Source organism: Toxorhynchites rutilus, chromosome 2 (genome assembly GCF_029784135.1).
Source record: "Toxorhynchites rutilus septentrionalis strain SRP chromosome 2, ASM2978413v1, whole genome shotgun sequence".
NCBI classification, from domain to species: Eukaryota; Metazoa; Arthropoda; class Insecta; order Diptera; family Culicidae; genus Toxorhynchites; species Toxorhynchites rutilus.
The window spans coordinates 166,932,330-166,950,613 of record NC_073745.1 but is presented as its reverse complement, the minus strand read 5'-3'; the positions used below and the strand labels follow the sequence as shown (position 1 = coordinate 166,950,613).

The 18,284-nt window shown below is 40.7% G+C and overlaps 1 protein-coding gene across 1 annotated transcript; it reads left to right on the top strand.

Annotated features, from left to right (window-relative positions):
* The first annotated feature begins 8,748 nt into the window (after positions 1-8,748).
* Positions 8,749-13,132, top strand: LOC129766348 (uncharacterized). Its single transcript, XM_055766867.1, has 2 exons — positions 8,749-12,881; positions 12,952-13,132. Exons 1-2 carry the CDS (start codon positions 8,749-8,751, stop codon positions 13,130-13,132), a joined length of 4,314 nt encoding a protein of 1,437 aa, XP_055622842.1.
* The last annotated feature ends 5,152 nt before the right edge of the window (positions 13,133-18,284 follow it).

Here is an 18,284-nt window from a genome sequence, read left to right as displayed (position 1 = left end):
AGTGGAAGAGAGTCTCATAAAAATATTACACATATTCCAACCAAACATGACAATTGAAAATTTTCGGAGAACTCTGAAAACAAATTCGGAAAATTGAATTCCCAAAAAAGAAAAGACGGGTGGGTAATGTCGGGGACATAACCGGAGTGACGTAGGACCATACAAAGGGGACAGCTTTTGCTAAATATATATTTTAAATATATTGTTTTATTTTCTCATACGTGAATACCTACTTATCTACCTGAAAAATGGATTAGTTTACTGTTTACTCTTTATGAACATGTTGGGGGTTCAGAAAAGAACCTTTGGTGTTGTGTTTTTGCGTTTTTTTTTACAAACTTCTTTTGGCGTATGCACATATCGTACAATCAAAATGATGGCTGTGATAGGGAATGCATAGGTGGTCATCAGCTCATTCACGATCATATATTTCACTATTGAGCACATTACCGTACCTTAAACTGTGGTTTCGGAGACGAATGAATTGTAAGATTTGTAGTCTCCGCAAACAAAGTAAATAAAAATGAAAAAGAACTGAGGTTTTGGAGACGAACTCTACGATCTGTCGAGAAATAAACGAGCTATAAGCGTTCTGAAAAACCAACAGTAAATACAGGGACGGATGACCTTCGGATTAAAGTCCTTTAAAATAAGAACAGAGCAGCAGGAACTACATAGCTCATCATGTTGCTCCTTAGTTATTTTTCTATACAATGCAGATGTAACGTCAGTCAATTTTCAACATCAGTTATCAACCAAAGAAAGCAGTTCATGCTACCGAGAAAATTCGTTAATGCCATCCTGCATACAATGTATTGTAATTTGAAGCCACTTTTAATTCGGAAACCATGTATGGGTTTGATCAATCTAAAAAGACCCCAACCATCAATAAGTTCAAAAACACGCATAAACAAAATAATTCAGTTCATATTATATGTCATATTATGTCACTTTAGAATGCATTGGTATTGTAAATAACTTTTAATAACTCTTCTTTGAATGGTTTAATGGCCCTGAAAAGCGCCGTGTTTTACGGAGGCTAGTTTTGCCACCAAAGCAGGTTGTATAAACAAACTTTTTCCTTCTTGTACCTGCTGCCGTTTTGCGATTGCGTTTGCCACTCGCTGAAACTAGTTGTTGCCACCGAACCGAATGTGCTCAACTCGAGCACTCCGGCGGCAGAAATTCTATAACCGCTATTAGGTATACTGGTGCTACGGCACCAATCCGTTGATGCGGTGAGATGTGAAATGATGCCATACAACCACACTGATTTACGGTTTGAAAGAGAATGATATATTTTTCAGCGGATCCGCGCGTTTTGTACTTTAGCGGTACACGCTCACAGGATAGAGACAAATCGGCAGACTCAGCCAAAGGGGCGAGTCCAACGAGACGAACGAATGAGCGTTAAAAGGCAGCGATGGCAAAAAAATACATTCATAGAGGCGAATGAACTGAAAAGTTTAAACCCTCTTAAAGCCAAAAAGAAGAAGAAGAAGAAAATACATTCATTACGATTTATTCGCTCGTTGGATTCAGATGCAGGCTAAAAAAGGTCCTTTTCAGGATCACAAAATTATCTTTAATCTAAAGAGTTTATTGTTTTGTTATCACTCGATATCCCCATCTTGTTCGGCTAAACCTTCCTGTTTAGCGATTGCGTTTGCCACTCGCCACAGCTTTCACAGTTAGAAAATTTCTTCCCATCCAGCTTGTGACTGTGACTGTGAGTTACTGTACAACATAAATTATATTTAATGCGACGTGCCGAAACACCACTCAGTGTCGCATTGGAGGCGATTTTAACCTGTAATTGAACATTTGCGATGACAGTGGTACAGTGTCCACTTTTAATGTGGGGTCAAAATTTGGACCCCGAACTTTATATTTACAAAAATGTCCAAATAAATATGTCGCATTACAGGTCCGTCCAATTAGCTAAATGTCGAGCTAAATGTAAATGACTGTACTTTCAATCTAAAATCAATTTAAGAATTGGTGAAAATTGAATAATCGGGAAAGTCCCCAACTATCAATAAGCTCAGAACAACTGCCAAATTCTCATACTCAAACAAATTATCTCCTGGCAAACAAATTATGAAAAAATAAATTTGTGTTTTATTATTATTTGGGATATTGTTTTAGAAAGCATTTAACTGTATTTCGTAAACTCTTTTTTGGAAGGTTTAATGGCCCTGAAAAGCGCCATATTTTATGGAATGGTTCCAATTTAGAAATCTTAGTACTCGTGGTCCACCGAACCGAATGTGTTCTGTTCTGAATGCGAGTTTTCTTATCGTCGCGAGCAGCTTTGCCAGCCAACTCGATCACTTCGGCGGCCGGAACTATATAACGGCGGCTAGGTGGACTGGTACTAACGCGCTCGGCCTAGCTACCCTTGTGGAGCAATTGGTGAATACACCTACGGGGAAATGCAAACCAACACGGTTCGAGCGGGATTTTGCCTTTCTCTTCACTTTTCCTCCTTTGTCATGTCCAGACATGGCTGCTTGTGTTGGTTTATTGATGTGATGTGATGCGAAACGATGTGGTGTACGGTTTCGATGAGAATGATCGTTACGGCAGCGGAGCGGGGATTTTTAAGCTGACTGGCTGGCTCGAGAATTATGCATGTGTGAGACTGCGACCAATGTTTCGTTAATTTTTTTTCTTTTTCCTTTCCAATCGTGCTTCATTGTATTTTGCTGCTGCTCTGGTTGCCCGTTTTGGACGGTACGATTTGAGGAGCACAAAATGGACCAATCAAAAATGGGCACATAGTGCATTTGGACAATGCTTGATATTTCACAATTATTTAATTATTTATCTCAAGAAAAATGAAATGTTATTCGTTATGATAGATGCGTAGATATATTTCCTATCAATTGATGCAAAAACCTTTGCGATCTATTGAGAAATGCTCGAGTTATAAGCGTTCCAAATCTTGCATTTTTTCCTACTTGTTCAGTGCCTAGATTTTCATTTCACCCCCTATATCTTCCGGTTAGACGTAGTCCTACGTCAAAAAAACATTGTAAGGATTTGTATCTAGGACACGACCGCATATTTTCGACGTACAACTACGCAATTATATTATGCAATCCACTTGTTTACCACTTCGAATATTATTTTAGAAGGCTTCAAAATTTTTGTAATAAATTATGTTCTTCGTTACAAATAAATTTGATGAACGTCCTTTTACGTTTGATATGATGCCTGGGACTACCAAAATATGTGAACGGAAGAATTGTCAAACGATCATTGTATTGTATTGTCCCTCTGAAATTATGAAATTACAAAAAACACTACATCTCTTGTTTACGTAGTTCTCGAACCGCGAAAGTTCATTCACCTCTAATATCTGAAATGACGATTTTCCCAGGCTTCTCAGTTCAAAAGTACGTTTTAGGGAAACCTATTCCGGTCTGCATAACGACAAGCGAGTACAAAAGTACTCAACACCATGAAATATCCCTGACTTGCATGTATTTGCAAGGCGAAAGTCCGTGTTAGGGAAACACATCTCGGTGGGAACAAAAATACCCCCGACTGTATATTTGCAGAGCGGATTGCGAATTTCCACAGGTACATCGATTTTGAAGTCTGTGTTGGGGAAACCGTAAATCGGGCCTATCAAAACTTGGCAGTTGGGACGTTTAGATAACACTTGACATTTTACCGGTTTTCAATTGTTGATCTCATGAAAAATAATATTTTATCAATTGTGATAGATGCGTAGAAATATTTACTATCAATTGATGCAAACATCTTTCCGATCTGTTAAGAAATGTTCGAGTTATAAGCATTCAAAATACGGGCAGGGTTAGCACACAAATCGGCAAGACATGTATGGGAAAAAAGGAAATTCTTCCAGTTTTCATGAATTCAAACCATTTAGAGATTAGCGAATTGTATTGTATAGCATATCAAACAAATCATAGAGAATTTCCGATTCGATTGGTATGCAAATCATGAGAATTCGTTCACAGTGAAAAAAGTTATTAACGTTAACTTTGATTCATGAAAACGTGACCTGTTTTCTGATTTTCGAAAACGAAAGCGTTACGCCGGAGACCGAGATTTTGAGCGTTAATAGCTCCTAAACAACTGAACGAAATGGTATGATAAACACTTCATTCGAAAGATAAAATGTCTACGCGTTCTATACTTGTTACTTTTTGATCCAAAAACTTGGTTCAATAGTCTTAAAATTGCTTTCAAAACAGGCTATTAAAATCACCAATCGGTATATAAGCGAGCGCCGCTCGGGAATCCACTCAGTTCTAATTGAACAGCGATTGGAGCATGTTGTCGCTGTTGTGGTGAAGCTCTTCGTTTATCATGAAAGCGCGGATGAACGGTGTCACCAAGAGCCTGTTTGTGCACCCTAGGCTAGAAGGAAATCCATCAGGAGGAGAGTGATGCCACAAACGGTTCCCCGGGAAGACATCGCTACACACACATACACGCGCGGAATTCTTTCCGTTTGGATGTCATTCAGCATCGAGGAAGTTCCGGAAAGATCTCATCATTTCTGGAAAATAATCTGCCAGTTCCTCTGGGAATTTAAAAATACATTCATGTGAAATAGTTTATTTTAATGTTTTCTAACCATATAACACAGCGATCAAATACATTTTATTTTGTAATTTTTCAACCAAGTGTAATTAGCAGGAAAGCCTCTGAAGATTATTCTTCCCCATCAGTAGGATATTTCCGTATCCAATATTGTATGCGTACGCAATCGATTATTGCTCAGTCGCCGAAAGTTTCGAGCTCAGAGAGTTCATTCCCCTCTAGTTTGCCTTCCAAATTGCCATCGTAAACCACATCTTCTCTCGATTCAATCACACACAAGAAGCATACCTAAGCGATATTCTAATGGTGAGACACATTCATTTTTCGTGAGGACATCGACAAGACCACATCGTTGCCTAACGTGCTGGAGGAGGTGGACGGCGAAGGATCGACACATACACGCGCAGAATTCTTTCCGTTTGGATGCCATTCAGCATCGAGAAAGTTCCGGAAAGATCTAATCATTGCTGGAAAATAATCTGCCAGTTCCTCTGGGAATTTAAAAATACATTTATGTGAAGAGTTTATTTGAATGTTTTCTATCCATGTAACACTGTGACCAAATATTTTTCAATCAAGTACTATTAACAGGTGGTTATATGGGGGTCTTCGTAACCATATTGGTTGCGCGTTCGCTTAGTAAGCGATCGATCGTGAGTTCAAAACTCAGGGCCCTCAATGACCATCTTTGTGTTGTTACAGAATAACTACGTCCACGCAACAATCATCATCGATGGAGATCGATCCACGGTCGAAATAAGATCCATTCATCCATACAACTGCTCTGCTTTGCAAGACACATCGGGCTGCTGTTCTATAAATAACTCAACAATGATCAATCAACTGTCTCCGCTGTCCGGTGGTCCCACTGGATAATGGAAGAACAGAAAGAATACTCTTACGTCTAAATGGCTACTGTGTAAATGTACCATATGTAATGGTATAGAAGAAATACTGGCGAATGGCAACTGTGTAATGTGCTAATTATAGATATGATAACCATGTGACATGTACACGATTAAAATTCGGCTCTGTTACAGCTAAAATGCTAATGAGCCTTAAATAAATAAATGGGATAAAAAAAAACAGGTGGTTATCGAGTTAGTATTAACCACTGGTGGGCTTCCAGTATCAAGGAAAATGTATAAAAAAATCTTATCGTTACTGAAAATAATCTGCCAGTTCCTCTGGGAATTTAGAAATACATTCATGTGAAAGAGTTTATTTGAATGTTTTCTATCCATGTAACACTGTGACCAAATACATTTGGTTTGATTTTTCAATCAATCGCAATTAACAGAATAGCTTCTGAAGATTATTCTTCCCGATCAGTAGGATATTTCCGTATCCAATATTGTATGCGCCCGCAATCGATTATTGCACAGTCGCCGAAAGTTTCGAGCTCAGAGGGTTCATTCCCCTCTAGTTTGCCTTCCAAATTGCCATCGTAAATCACGCCTTCTCTCGATTCAATCACGCACAAAAAGCATACTTAAGCGATATTTTGATGGTGAGATGCATTAATTTTTCGTGAGGACATCAACAAGACAACATCGTTGCTGAGGGTGCTGGACGGCGAAGGATCGAGATCTGTCCTGAAACGCAAGCAGTTTGTTTGAAACTGTAAGGGAGTACAGGGAAGCCGATCCTTCAGGAGAAGAGAAGGTGACCATCGAAGCAGCCGCTACACACACACATACACGCACGGAATTCTTTCCGTTTGGATGCCATTCAGCATCGAGAAAGATCCGGAAAATAATCTGCCAGTTCCTCTGGGAATTTAAAAATACATTCATGTGAAAGAGTTTATTTGAATGTTTTCTATCCATGTAACACTGTGACCAGATATGTTTCAATCAAGTGCTATTAACAGGTGGTTATCGAATTAGCATTAACCACTGGTGGGCTTCCAGTATCGAGGAAAATGTGGAAATATCTAATCGTTACTGAAAATAATCTGCCAGTTCCTCTGGGAATTTAAAAATACATTCATGTGAAAGAGCATATTTTAATGTTTTCTATCCATGTAACACTGTGACCAAATATGTTTCAATCAAGTGCTATTAACAGGTGGTTATCGAATTAGCATTAACCACTGGTGGGCTTCCAGTATCGAGGAAAATGTGGAAATATCTAATCGTTGCTGGAAAATAATCTGCCAGTTCCCCTTGGAATTGAAAAATGACATTCAAGCGAAAGAGTTTATTTTAATGTTTTCTATCTATAAAATATCCATATAATACATTTGGGTTTGTGATTTGTCAATCAAGTACAGTTAGCAGAAAAGCTTCAGAAAATAATTCTTCAGAACAAGGTTTTTCGTATCCTATATTGGATGCATAAAACCTTGTGCCTCCAACGTAACTCTCTCGTTCTCGAAGTCCCCCAAATATTCATTTATTCATTCATTCAGAATGGATTTAGATTCAACTTCAAACAAATGATCTCTAAATCAACGATAGTCCTACGTCACCCTTGCGGTTATACCATAGATATAACCCACTTCCTGTTTTTTTATCCAAAATATATATTTTTATTAAGGCTCATATGGTGTCAGCCTAACGGGGCCGGGAGTTCAATATTTCGACAATGTTTGCTTACAACTATGTTAGTAATATGTAACCGATTACTCGCGGTTGGCTCGAGGTTAGTATTACAAGTGTTCTCATAATTGGTATGTTGCAGTCTTCGATGCTCTGTACGTGTGCCCGACACGGGATACTTCCTATTGGGATGCAGCTGACCATTAATCAGCAACGCCCCCCTAGTCTGTACCCCATATCTAGCGTGGTGCCTCTTTCTCGACTCGAGGAATCCAGGTTAGAATGGTCACTAGCCGGCGCAATCATCAGCTCGTGTAGAGTTGTCATGAGCGGTACAACCTTTGGCTCTTGTTGAATCATCAGTGGACTGCACAACCTTTGGCCCGTGTATCTGTAAAGAGTGTGTGTATGTATTGCCGCGACTAAGTAAAAGTTTATAGATCGGATAGGAGGGATATGAAACGGGTGTTACCCGTTAGTCAAAAATTATAAAATGAAATGTTCTAAAAGCAACTTAATTACTATTTACAAATGGTTAAAACTTAAACTAATTAAAAAATGAATTTGTCGACGAATTAAAATGTTAAAGTGTTATACTAAAATAAAAATGACCATCACTATCGGACATCGATCGTACTCAGAGAAAGGATGTAGGCGTAACGATCACACTATGCAGCTTCACGATGACCGATAGCGAGATGATCAGATCAGTAGCTTAGAAGACATTGTATAGTCAAGCAGTAAATAAAAAGGATTGCGAATTTTTGAATTGTTTAATTAAAACGTGGATATAATTTTTTGGAACGCTGAAAGAAAGTATCTGGTGGTACATGCAAGTACAATTTTGGATCGTAGAAATTGCCATTCGAACCACACTCAACAAACATATGGTGCCGTGACCAGGATTTGGTGGCAAATTTTCTACCTGGTGTTAACTTCAGGGATAATTATTCTCGCGTGTGCCTCGGTGTCTCATTGTTCTCTGCTGTGCACAATAAATCTCTAGAGAAGGAGTTGAAACAATAGCTGAAATATTTCGGCGTCATCTGCTAATTATATTGGATGCCGTGGATAATTATATTGGATTTTTGTTGGCGTGCTTGGAATTATTCGCTGCTAAACGCAAAACTTGATAAATATACAAGGCCTTAGAAGACAGGCCCTCAGGTGAGTGGCTGTCCAAAACGGCTTAATTTATCGAAAAGTGTTACCTTTGGATTTTGTTGCATGTACACGCGCATATTCACATATTCTGTTGCTTGACGCTGCTACAACTTAGTTACTCATCGGGTGGAGAATCTACTGGTTTGGAATACACGATCACTGGCGCAAATTTGATCATTTGGCTTACGGACTGGCTTTTGGAATAGGATTTCACAACATACACTAATATTGGAGGGATCATTACTAGACGGCAACGGACAAGGATTCAGATAAATAATTTTCTTTTGGTTGGCGACATAATTTACTTATACAAGGCCTTTATTGGACAGGCCTCAGGTGAGTACCTGTCCAATCGCAAAACACAATCACCGGAGGTGCTTCCTGGTTGTTCTTTTCTTTATTTTCGGTGGATATCGACGTCGAACGTATCGATGTATTGCTGTGCTGATAGTATTGGGAAATGGCTGACAAGAAAATAAAGGAAAAGATCAAGAATAAAGATCGCATCGTAGCATCTCTTCTGCGGCAAGCTGATTTTTTGGAAGCGTATGATGAACTGCAGACAGGTCAAATTCAAGCTCGTCTAGAAAAGCTTGAGAAAAAGTGGGATGAGTTTGAGGAAGTCCAGGAGGAAATAGCTGCCCTGGATGAGAAGGGAGAATATAAAGAGGAATGTTTGAATATCGATAAGGAGTTCGAAGCTCAATATTTCGAAATACGAGCAGAGTTTTTGGAAAAGTTACAAGCTACTACTACTCCAGCAGGAGGATTTGATACGAGTGTTGTGCGTAATAATACTGCATTGGGGAATCACACTGGCGTCAGGCTTCCGCAAATATCGCTACCTGAATTCAACGGCGACTATCGCAATTGGCTTTCATTCAAATCTACTTTTGTGTCATTGATTCACGAATCGAACGATATCAATGATGTACAAAAGTTTCATTATTTGAAATCAGCACTGAAGGGTGAAGCTGCAAAGCTCATACAATCCCTCACTGTGACAGGGGAAAATTATATAATTGCTTGGGAAACGATTACCAAACGGTACTCGAATGAATATCTGCTTCGAAAAAGGCACTTGCAGGCCCTGATGGAATATCCGAAATTGGAGCACGAATCGGCTGCGGCAATCCATGGTTTAGTTGATGAGTTCGAGCAACGACTAAAGATACTCAAACAACTAGGGGAGCACACAGAACACTGGGGTGCTATGATCGTCCACTGGATGTGCTCCAAGTTGGACATGCTCACATTGCAGTTGTGGGAATACCACGTAGTATCAATCAAGGAACCGTCGTTCACAATATTGGTGGAATTTTTGGAGCGGAGGACACGTGTGTTGGAAGCAGTACTATCAAACACAGTAGAAGCTATGGGTAAATCAACCGTCAAACGTCAACGAGCAGTTGTATCGGCCACCACTGAAGCTGAATCCAGATCATCTGCTTGCTGCTGCTGCGGGGATCAACATCATTTAGCAAAATGTTCTCGTTTTCAGAAAATGAAATTTAATGAGCGATTGCAGTTCGTAAATACAAAACGACTTTGTAGCAATTGCTTTCGAACCGGTCATTGGGTCCGCGACTGCAATTCCAAGTCTAACTGCAGGACATGCGATAAAAGGCATCACACTATGATTCACCCTGGTTTTCCGGCTGGTACTGGAATGGCCAATATCCGCCAATCTTCCTCAAAACATGCAGGTCAAAAAGATGCACAAGGAACAAGCTCTCTTTCAGTAACTGATGGCAACGGAGCCTCGACACGCGAAGACATCGAGGAACCTAGCGTCGGTTCATACAATGTGGGGATCAGTTCCAATAAGTCGAACGTATTCCTATCAACAATTATATTAACAATCCGAGACTGTAATGGCAGAAAGCATTTAGCACGAGCGCTTCTGGACAATGGTTCGCAGATCAATATCATCAGCGAACACTTATGTCAAATACTACGTTTGAGGCGGAGAGCAGTGAGTGTTCCAATTTGCGGAATTGGACGAACGGAATGTACAGCGAGGCAAACAGTGTCCGCTACTATCGGATCAAGAACGACAGGTTTTTCGGAGGAATTAGATTTTTTGGCGATGCAACGGATTACTACAGAGTTGCCTTCAGTAACAGTACCAGTTCAACATTGGAGAATTCCGCAAAATATGCAGTTGGCAGATCCAGAGTTCAATATACGCAACAGCATTGATTTGCTTCTCGGAGCAGAATGCTTCTACGATTTTTTCCTGGAGAACACAATGAAGAAGATGAGTTTGGGCCCAAATCTTCCGGTGTTGGTGGACACTGTCTTTGGCTGGATAGTGTCGGGACGTGCGTTGTACTCTACTGAACAAGTAGTTGGCTGTTGTTTGGCTGCGGCTTCGGAAAATTTAGACCATTTGTTGGAACGATTTTGGAGAGTTGAAAGCATCGACGATACGCCTGCTTGGTCCAAAGATGAGAAGGACTGCGAGGAACATTTTGTCCGAACACATAGTCGTGACATAGACGGACGGTATGTGGTGCAGCTACCCAAACGAATTAACTACGAAAAAATGCTTGGTAATTCACGATCGATCGCATTAAAGCGATTCATAAATTTAGAGAAGCGACTAAAGCAGGACGCTGATATGCGGTGTCAGTATAACGCATTTATGGCGGAGTACCTTCAACTAGGACATATGCGAGAGGTTGATCCTGACAAACTAAAATTGGAAACGGAAAATGGATTTGTCGTTTGTTATTTGCCGCACCATGCAGTATTGAAGCAATCGAGCACGACAACCAAAGTGAGGGTTGTGTTCGATGGATCCGCCCAAACGGATTCAGGATATTCGTTGAACCAATCATTGTTGAAGGGACCTACAATACAAGATGAGCTCTTGTATTTACTACTACGCTTTCGCAAGCACGAAGTTGCACTCATCGGAGATCTGGAAAAAATGTACCGACAAGTGAAGGTTGATGATAATGACGCCAAATTACAACGCATTTTTTGGCGGTTCACGTGCGAGGAGCCAATGAAAGAGTACGAACTACTCACGGTAACGTACGGTTTGACGCCGTCGTCATTCCTCACCACAAGAGTACTTCGACAACTTGCGGAGGATGAAGGAGATAAATCGACAGAGGCAAAGATCGCCTTGACCAACGACTTTTATGTTGACGATTACATAGGCGGGGCACCAAGTGTAGAAGCGGCAGTGGTTTTGCGGGAACAATTAACTGAGTTGTTGGCTAAAGGAGGATTTTTAATTCGAAAGTGGTGCTCGAATAAACTCGAAGCTCTGGATGGCGTTCCAGCGCATCACCTTGGTACGAGAAATCAGATAGATTTTGATATTACTTCAAACGATGAAGTAAAAACCCTCGGAATATCATGGATACCGACAACTGATCAACTTCGGTTTTCCTTTAGCATCTCAGCTATGCAAACGGAATGGACTAAGCGGCGCATTCTTTCGTCGATTGCCAAGCTTTTTGACCCGCTTGGGCTAATATCGCCTATAATTGTAACAGCGAAGATTTTCATGCAAGAGCTTGCATTGTTGCACTGCGGATGGGATGATCCTGTTCCATCTGAGATGGCGGAAAGGTGGCTAACTTTCTACGAAAAATTGGAAGGATTATCTGAATTGCGAATTGATCGTTTCGCGTTCATATCGGGATGGGTCAGCGTGCAACTTCATTGTTTCGCTGACGCATCGGAGCTGGCTTATGGCACCTGCATTTATGTACGCTCTGTGGATTGCACTGGTAACGTGAAGGTGGAATTATTATCCTCCAAATCTCGTGTCGCTCCTCTGAAGCGGCTTACGATTCCGCGGCTGGAACTTTGCGCTGCGAAGGAGGCAGGAATGCTGTACGAGAAGGTATCAAAATCTCTTTCGTTGGATAAAATACCCGCTTATTTTTGGTCTGATTCGACGATTGTGCTGCATTGGCTGAAATCACCACCTAACAGGTGGAAAACGTTCGTGGCCAATCGGGTTTCATCGGTCCAGACTTCAACTTATGGCCACGTCTGGAAGCATGTATCCGGTAAAGACAACCCAGCGGATTTGGTGTCTCGCGGGTTGCCTGTAAAAGAGTTCATTCAAAGTAAACTGTGGAGGCGAGGGCCAGAATGGTTACAGGATCCGAACAATTGGCCCAAAAACGGACCGGATGATTCATTTACATATGAAGACCTGGAACTTCGTGTTAGTCTACCAGCACTGGCTGTGAGCACTCAGCCAGACCCATTATTCTACTTACGTTCATCTCTAAACTCACTTCTACGTATCGTCTCTTACTGTTTGCGTTTCGGACACAATACCAGGTTCCAAGCAAAGCACATCACTGGACCTTTAGCTGTGAAGGAGATAGGAAAAGCCAAAAGGGTGTTGACGCATTTAGCACAATCTGAACACTTCGCAGAGGAAATCAGACAATTAAGGAAACCGCAGTTAGTCCTCAAACAATCATCATTGAGATTACTAAACCCCTACCTAGATGAGGAAGGAATTATCAGAGTTGGTGGTCGTCTTCGAAACTCATCTATTGATTATGTTACTAAGCACCAGGCAATACTACCCAGTCATCATCCTTTCACTCGTATGTTAGTAAACCATTTTCATCTACAAACTCAGCATGGTGGTCGCAATTTAACACTTTCTACGATGCGGCAGGAATTCTGGCCGATACACGGCAAACGAGTGGTCAATGCAGTTCTACGCAGATGTTATCGATGCTTCCGTGTCAACCCTGCAAAAATACACCAACCCATCGGTCAACTTCCCGGAGCACGTGTTCGCCCCAGCAAACCTTTTTCAGTTACGGGCGTGGATTACTGTGGCCCTTTCTTTTTGAAACCCCCGCACAGACGCGCCGCAGCCCCCAAGTTTTATATAGCAGTATTCATCTGTTTCGCCCGTGGCCGAGTGGTTAGCGTCATAACTAACATGCCGGGTGTTCGGGTTCGATTCCCGTTCTGGTCGGGGGAATTTTTCGTCAAAGAAATTTCCTCCGACTTGCACTGTGATCACGCGTATTCTAGAGCTTGCCACTCAGAATGCATTCAAGGCGTGTTATTTGGCATAGAAATCTTAACTAAGTACTAATAAAAATGACGCAAGTAATACTACGTTGAGACGGCGAAGTTCCTCTAGGAACATTAGTGCCATTGAAGAAGAAGAAGAAGATCTGTTTCGTCACAAAGGCGATACATCTGGAGATGGTTTCCGATCTGTCTACGACAGGTTTTCTTTCTGCTCTACATCGGTTCATCGGTCGCTATGGAATACCTTCTCAGATCCACTCTGATAACGCCACAAATTTCGCTGGCGCCAACAACGAATTAAAGGAATTGTACAATTTACTCTCCGATAAGATAGCTCGAGATCAAATTCATACGGATTGTTCACGTCAAGGCATCGAGTGGCACTTCATCCCACCCCGTGCTCCCAATTTTGGAGGGCTGTGGGAGGCAGCCGTTCGCAGTGTTAAAACATCCCTCAAAAACAAATTGGCATCCAGCAATTGAATTATGAAAGCTTCTCAACGTTACTGGCCCAAATAACAGCAGCGCTTAATTCAAGGCCATTAACTCCCTTGTCTGATGACCCGTCGGATATGGAGGCCCTCACGCCTGCCCATTTCCTCATAGGAACTGCCATGAACACTCTACCGGAGCCAGATTACACTCACTCTTCCACAAGTCGCCTATCCCACTATCAGCAACGACAGCAATTGTTCCAGCAATTTTGGAATCGCTGGACAACAGAGTACTTGCACAACCTGCAGGTAATAAATAAGCAGCACCAAGGACGTAATATCAACACTGGAAACATTGTCGTGCTCATCGAGGACAACCAACCACCACTGCAGTGGCCCCTCGCAAGGATAATTGAGCTCCACCCCGGATCGGATGGAGTTGTGCGGGTGGTTACTGTGAAAACAAGGAATGGAACGTACAGGAGACCGGTCAACAAAATTTGTCCCTTACCAGGCGAGGATGTGGACCAGAAAACGAAGCAAACAATGGAAAAAGATTTCTAATTAATGAGTATGATTATTTATTGAACTTAGTTCAAGGGGGCCGGAAATGTTACCCGTTAGTCAAAAATTATAAAATGAAATGTTCTAAAAGCAACTTAATTACTATTTACAAATGGTTAAAACTTAAACTAATTAAAAAATGAATTTGTCGACGAATTAAAATGTTAAAGTGTTATACTAAAATAAAAATGACCATCACTATCGGACATCGATCGTACTCAGAGAAAGGATGTAGGCGTAACGATCACACTATGCAGCTTCACGATGACCGATAGCGAGATGATCAGATCAGTAGCTTAGAAGACATTGTATAGTCAAGCAGTAAATAAAAAGGATTGCGAATTTTTGAATTGTTTAATTAAAACGTGGATATAATTTTTTGGAACGCTGAAAGAAAGTATCTGGTGGTACATGCAAGTACAATTTTGGATCGTAGAAATTGCCATTCGAACCACACTCAACAAACAACGGGGACACAACGAAGGAAACATCATTAAACGTTGACATCGGCGTTTCTGAGGAACAGGTATAGATGAAGCAGAAGATCAGGATCACGGCTACCTAAGATATCCCGGACGGGGATATCCGATTGTCTGCCTTGTGCTCTCAGTGCTCTAGAGAGCTGAGAGCGAGCAGCATGGAACCGGATACACGACCAGACAATATGCTCGATGTCGTGGTAGCCATCGCCACAATCACAAAGATTGTTTGCTGCGAGCCCAATGCGATAGAGATGCGCGTTTAGGTTGTAGTGATTGGACATAAGCCGAGATATCACGCGAATGAAATCACGACCTACATTCAATCCCTTGAACCATGCACTTGTCGAGACCTTAGGGATAATCGTGTGTAACCAACGACCGAACTCATCACCACTCCACATGCGCTGCCAACTTACGAGCGTATACTGACGAGGAATGTGGAAAAATTCATTATAAGCAATTTGCCTTTCAAAAAGTGTGCCTTCTAAAGCGCCCACCTTAGCTAGTGAGTCCGCTTTCTCATTCCCCGGAATCGAGCAATGAGAGGGAACCCATGCTAAGGTAATCTTGAATAATTTTTCGACCAAAACACTCACACTCACACTCACACTCACACTTCGACCAAAACAATCAAGTCTTATTCTTGTTAGGAAATAAGATGAGCATTTATCTACTTTCATTGAGCGGATTGCCTCTATTGAGCTGAGACTGTCTGAAAAACAGGAAGTGGATTATATCTATGGTATAACCGCAAGGGTGACGTAGGACTATCGTTGATTTAGAGATCATTTGTATGAAGTTGAATCTGAATTCATTCTGAATGAATGAATATTTGGAGAACTTCGAAAACGAGAGCGTTACGTTGGAGGCACAAGGTTTTATGCATCCAATATTGGATACGGAAATATCCTACTGATGGGGAAGAATAATCTTCAGAAGCTATCCTGTTGATTGCAATTGATTGAAAAACCACAAAACCAAATGTATTTGGTCACAGTGTTACATGGATAGAAAACATTCAATTAAACTCTTTCACATGAATATATTTTGAAAATTCCCAAAGGAACTGGCAGATTATTTTCAGTAACGATTAGATATTTCCACATTTTCCTCGATACTGGAAGCCCACCAGTGGTTAATGCCAACTCGATAACCACCTGTTAATAGCACTTGATTGAAACATATTTGGTCACAGTGTTACATGGATAGAAAACATTCAATTAAACTCTTTCACATGAATATATTTTGAAAATTCCCAAAGGAACTGGCAGATTATTTTCAGTAACGATTAGATATTTCCACATTTTCCTCGATACTGGAAGCCTACCAGTGGTTAATGCCAACTCGATAACCACCTGTTAATAGCACTTGATTGAAACATATTTGGTCACAGTGTAACATGGATAGAAAACATTCAATTAAACTCTTTCACATGAATATATTTTGAAAATTCCCAGAGGAACTGGCAGATTATTTTCAGTAACGATTAGATATTTCCACATTTTCCTCGATACTGGAAGCCCACCAGTGGTTAATGCCAACTCGATAACCACCTGTTAATAGCACTTGGTTGAAACATATTTGGTCACAGTGTAACATGGATAGAAAACATTCAATTAAATTCTTTCACATGAATATATTTTGAAAATTCCCAAAGGAACTGGCAGATTATTTTCCAGCAATGATTATATCTTTCCGGAACTTTCTCGATGCTGAATGGCATCCTAACGGAAAGAGTTCTGCGCGTGTATGTGTCGATCCTTCGCCGTCCACCTCCTCCAGCACGTTAGGCAACGATGTTGTCTTGTCGATGTCCTCACGAAAAATGAATGTGTCTCACCACCAGAATATCGCTTAAGTATGCTTTTTGTGTGTGATTGAATCGAGAGAAGGTGTGGTTTACGATGGCAATTTGGAAAGCAAACTAGAGGGGAATGAACTCTCTGAGCTCGGAACTTTCGGCGACTGAGCAATAATCGATTGCGGGCGCATACAATATTGGATACGGAAATATCCTACTGATGGGGAAGAATAATCTTCTGAAGCTATCCTGTTAATTGCGATTGATTGAAAAACCACAAAACCAAATGTATTTGGTCACAGTGTTACATGGATAGAAAACATTCAATTAAACTCTTTCACATGAATATATTTTGAAAATTCCCAAAGGAACTGGCAGATTATTTTCAGTAACGATTAGATATTTCCACATTTTCCTCGATACTGGAAGCCCACCAGTGGTTAATGCCAACTCGAAAACCACTTGTTAATAGCACTTGATTGAAACATATTTGGTCACAGTGTAACATGGATAGAAAACATTCAATTAAACTCTTTCACATGAATATATTTTGAAAATTCCCAGAGGAACTGGCAGATTATTTTCAGTAACGATTAGTTATTTCCACATTTTCCTCGATACTGGAAGCCCACCAGTGGTTAATACCAACTCGATAACCACCTGTTAATAGCACTTGAATGAAACATATTTGGTCACAGTGTTACATGGATAGAAAACATTCAATTAAACTCTTTCACATGAATATATTTTGAAAATTCCCAAAGGAACTGGCAGATTATTTTCCAGCAATGATTAGATCTTTCCGGAACTTTCTCGATGCTGAATGGCATCCTAACGGAAAGAGTTCTGCGCGTGTATGTGTCGATCCTTCGCCGTCCACCTCCTCCAGCACGTTAGGCAACGATGTTGTCTTGTCGATGTCCTCACGAAAAATGAATGTGTCTCACCACCAGAATATCGCTTAAGTATGCTTTTTGTGTGTGATTGAATCGAGAGAAGGTGTGGTTTACAATGGCAATTTGGAAGGCAAACTAGAGGGGAATGAACTCTCTGAGCTCGGAACTTTCGGCGACTGAGCAATAATCGATTGCGGGCGCATACAATATTGGATACCGAAATATCCTACTGATGGAGAAGAATAATCTTCAGAAGCTGTTAATTGCGATTGATTGAAAAATCACAAAACCAAATGTATTTGGTCACAGTGTTACATGGATAGAAAACATTCAATTAAACTCTTTCACATGAATATATTTTTAAAATTCCCAAAGGAACTGGCAGATTATTTTCAGTAACGATTAGATATTTCCACATTTTCCTCGATACTGGAAGCCCACCAGTGGTTAATGCCAACTCGAAAACCACCTGTTAATAGCACTTGATTGAAACATATTTGGTCACAGTGTAACATGGATAGAAAACATTCAATTAAACTCTTTCACATGAATATATTTTGAAAATTCCCAGAGGAACTGGCAGATTATTTTCAGTAACGATTAGTTATTTCCACATTTTCCTCGATACTGGAAGCCCACCAGTGGTTAATACCAACTCGATAACCACCTGTTAATAGCACTTGAATCAAACATATTTGGTCACAGTGTTACATGGATAGAAAACATTCAATTAAACTCTTTCACATGAATATATTTTGAAAATTCCCAAAGGAACTGGCAGATTA

Bases quoted from the DNA above. Each gene is read 5' to 3' on its own strand.
- LOC129766348 (XM_055766867.1), top strand. From the start codon at position 8,749: ATGGCTGACAAGAAAATAAAGGAAAAGATCAAGAATAAAGATCGCATC. The intron at 12,882-12,951 runs GTTAGTAAACCA...ACGATGCGGCAG, and splicing joins CATCATCCTTTCACTCGTAT to GAATTCTGGCCGATACACGG.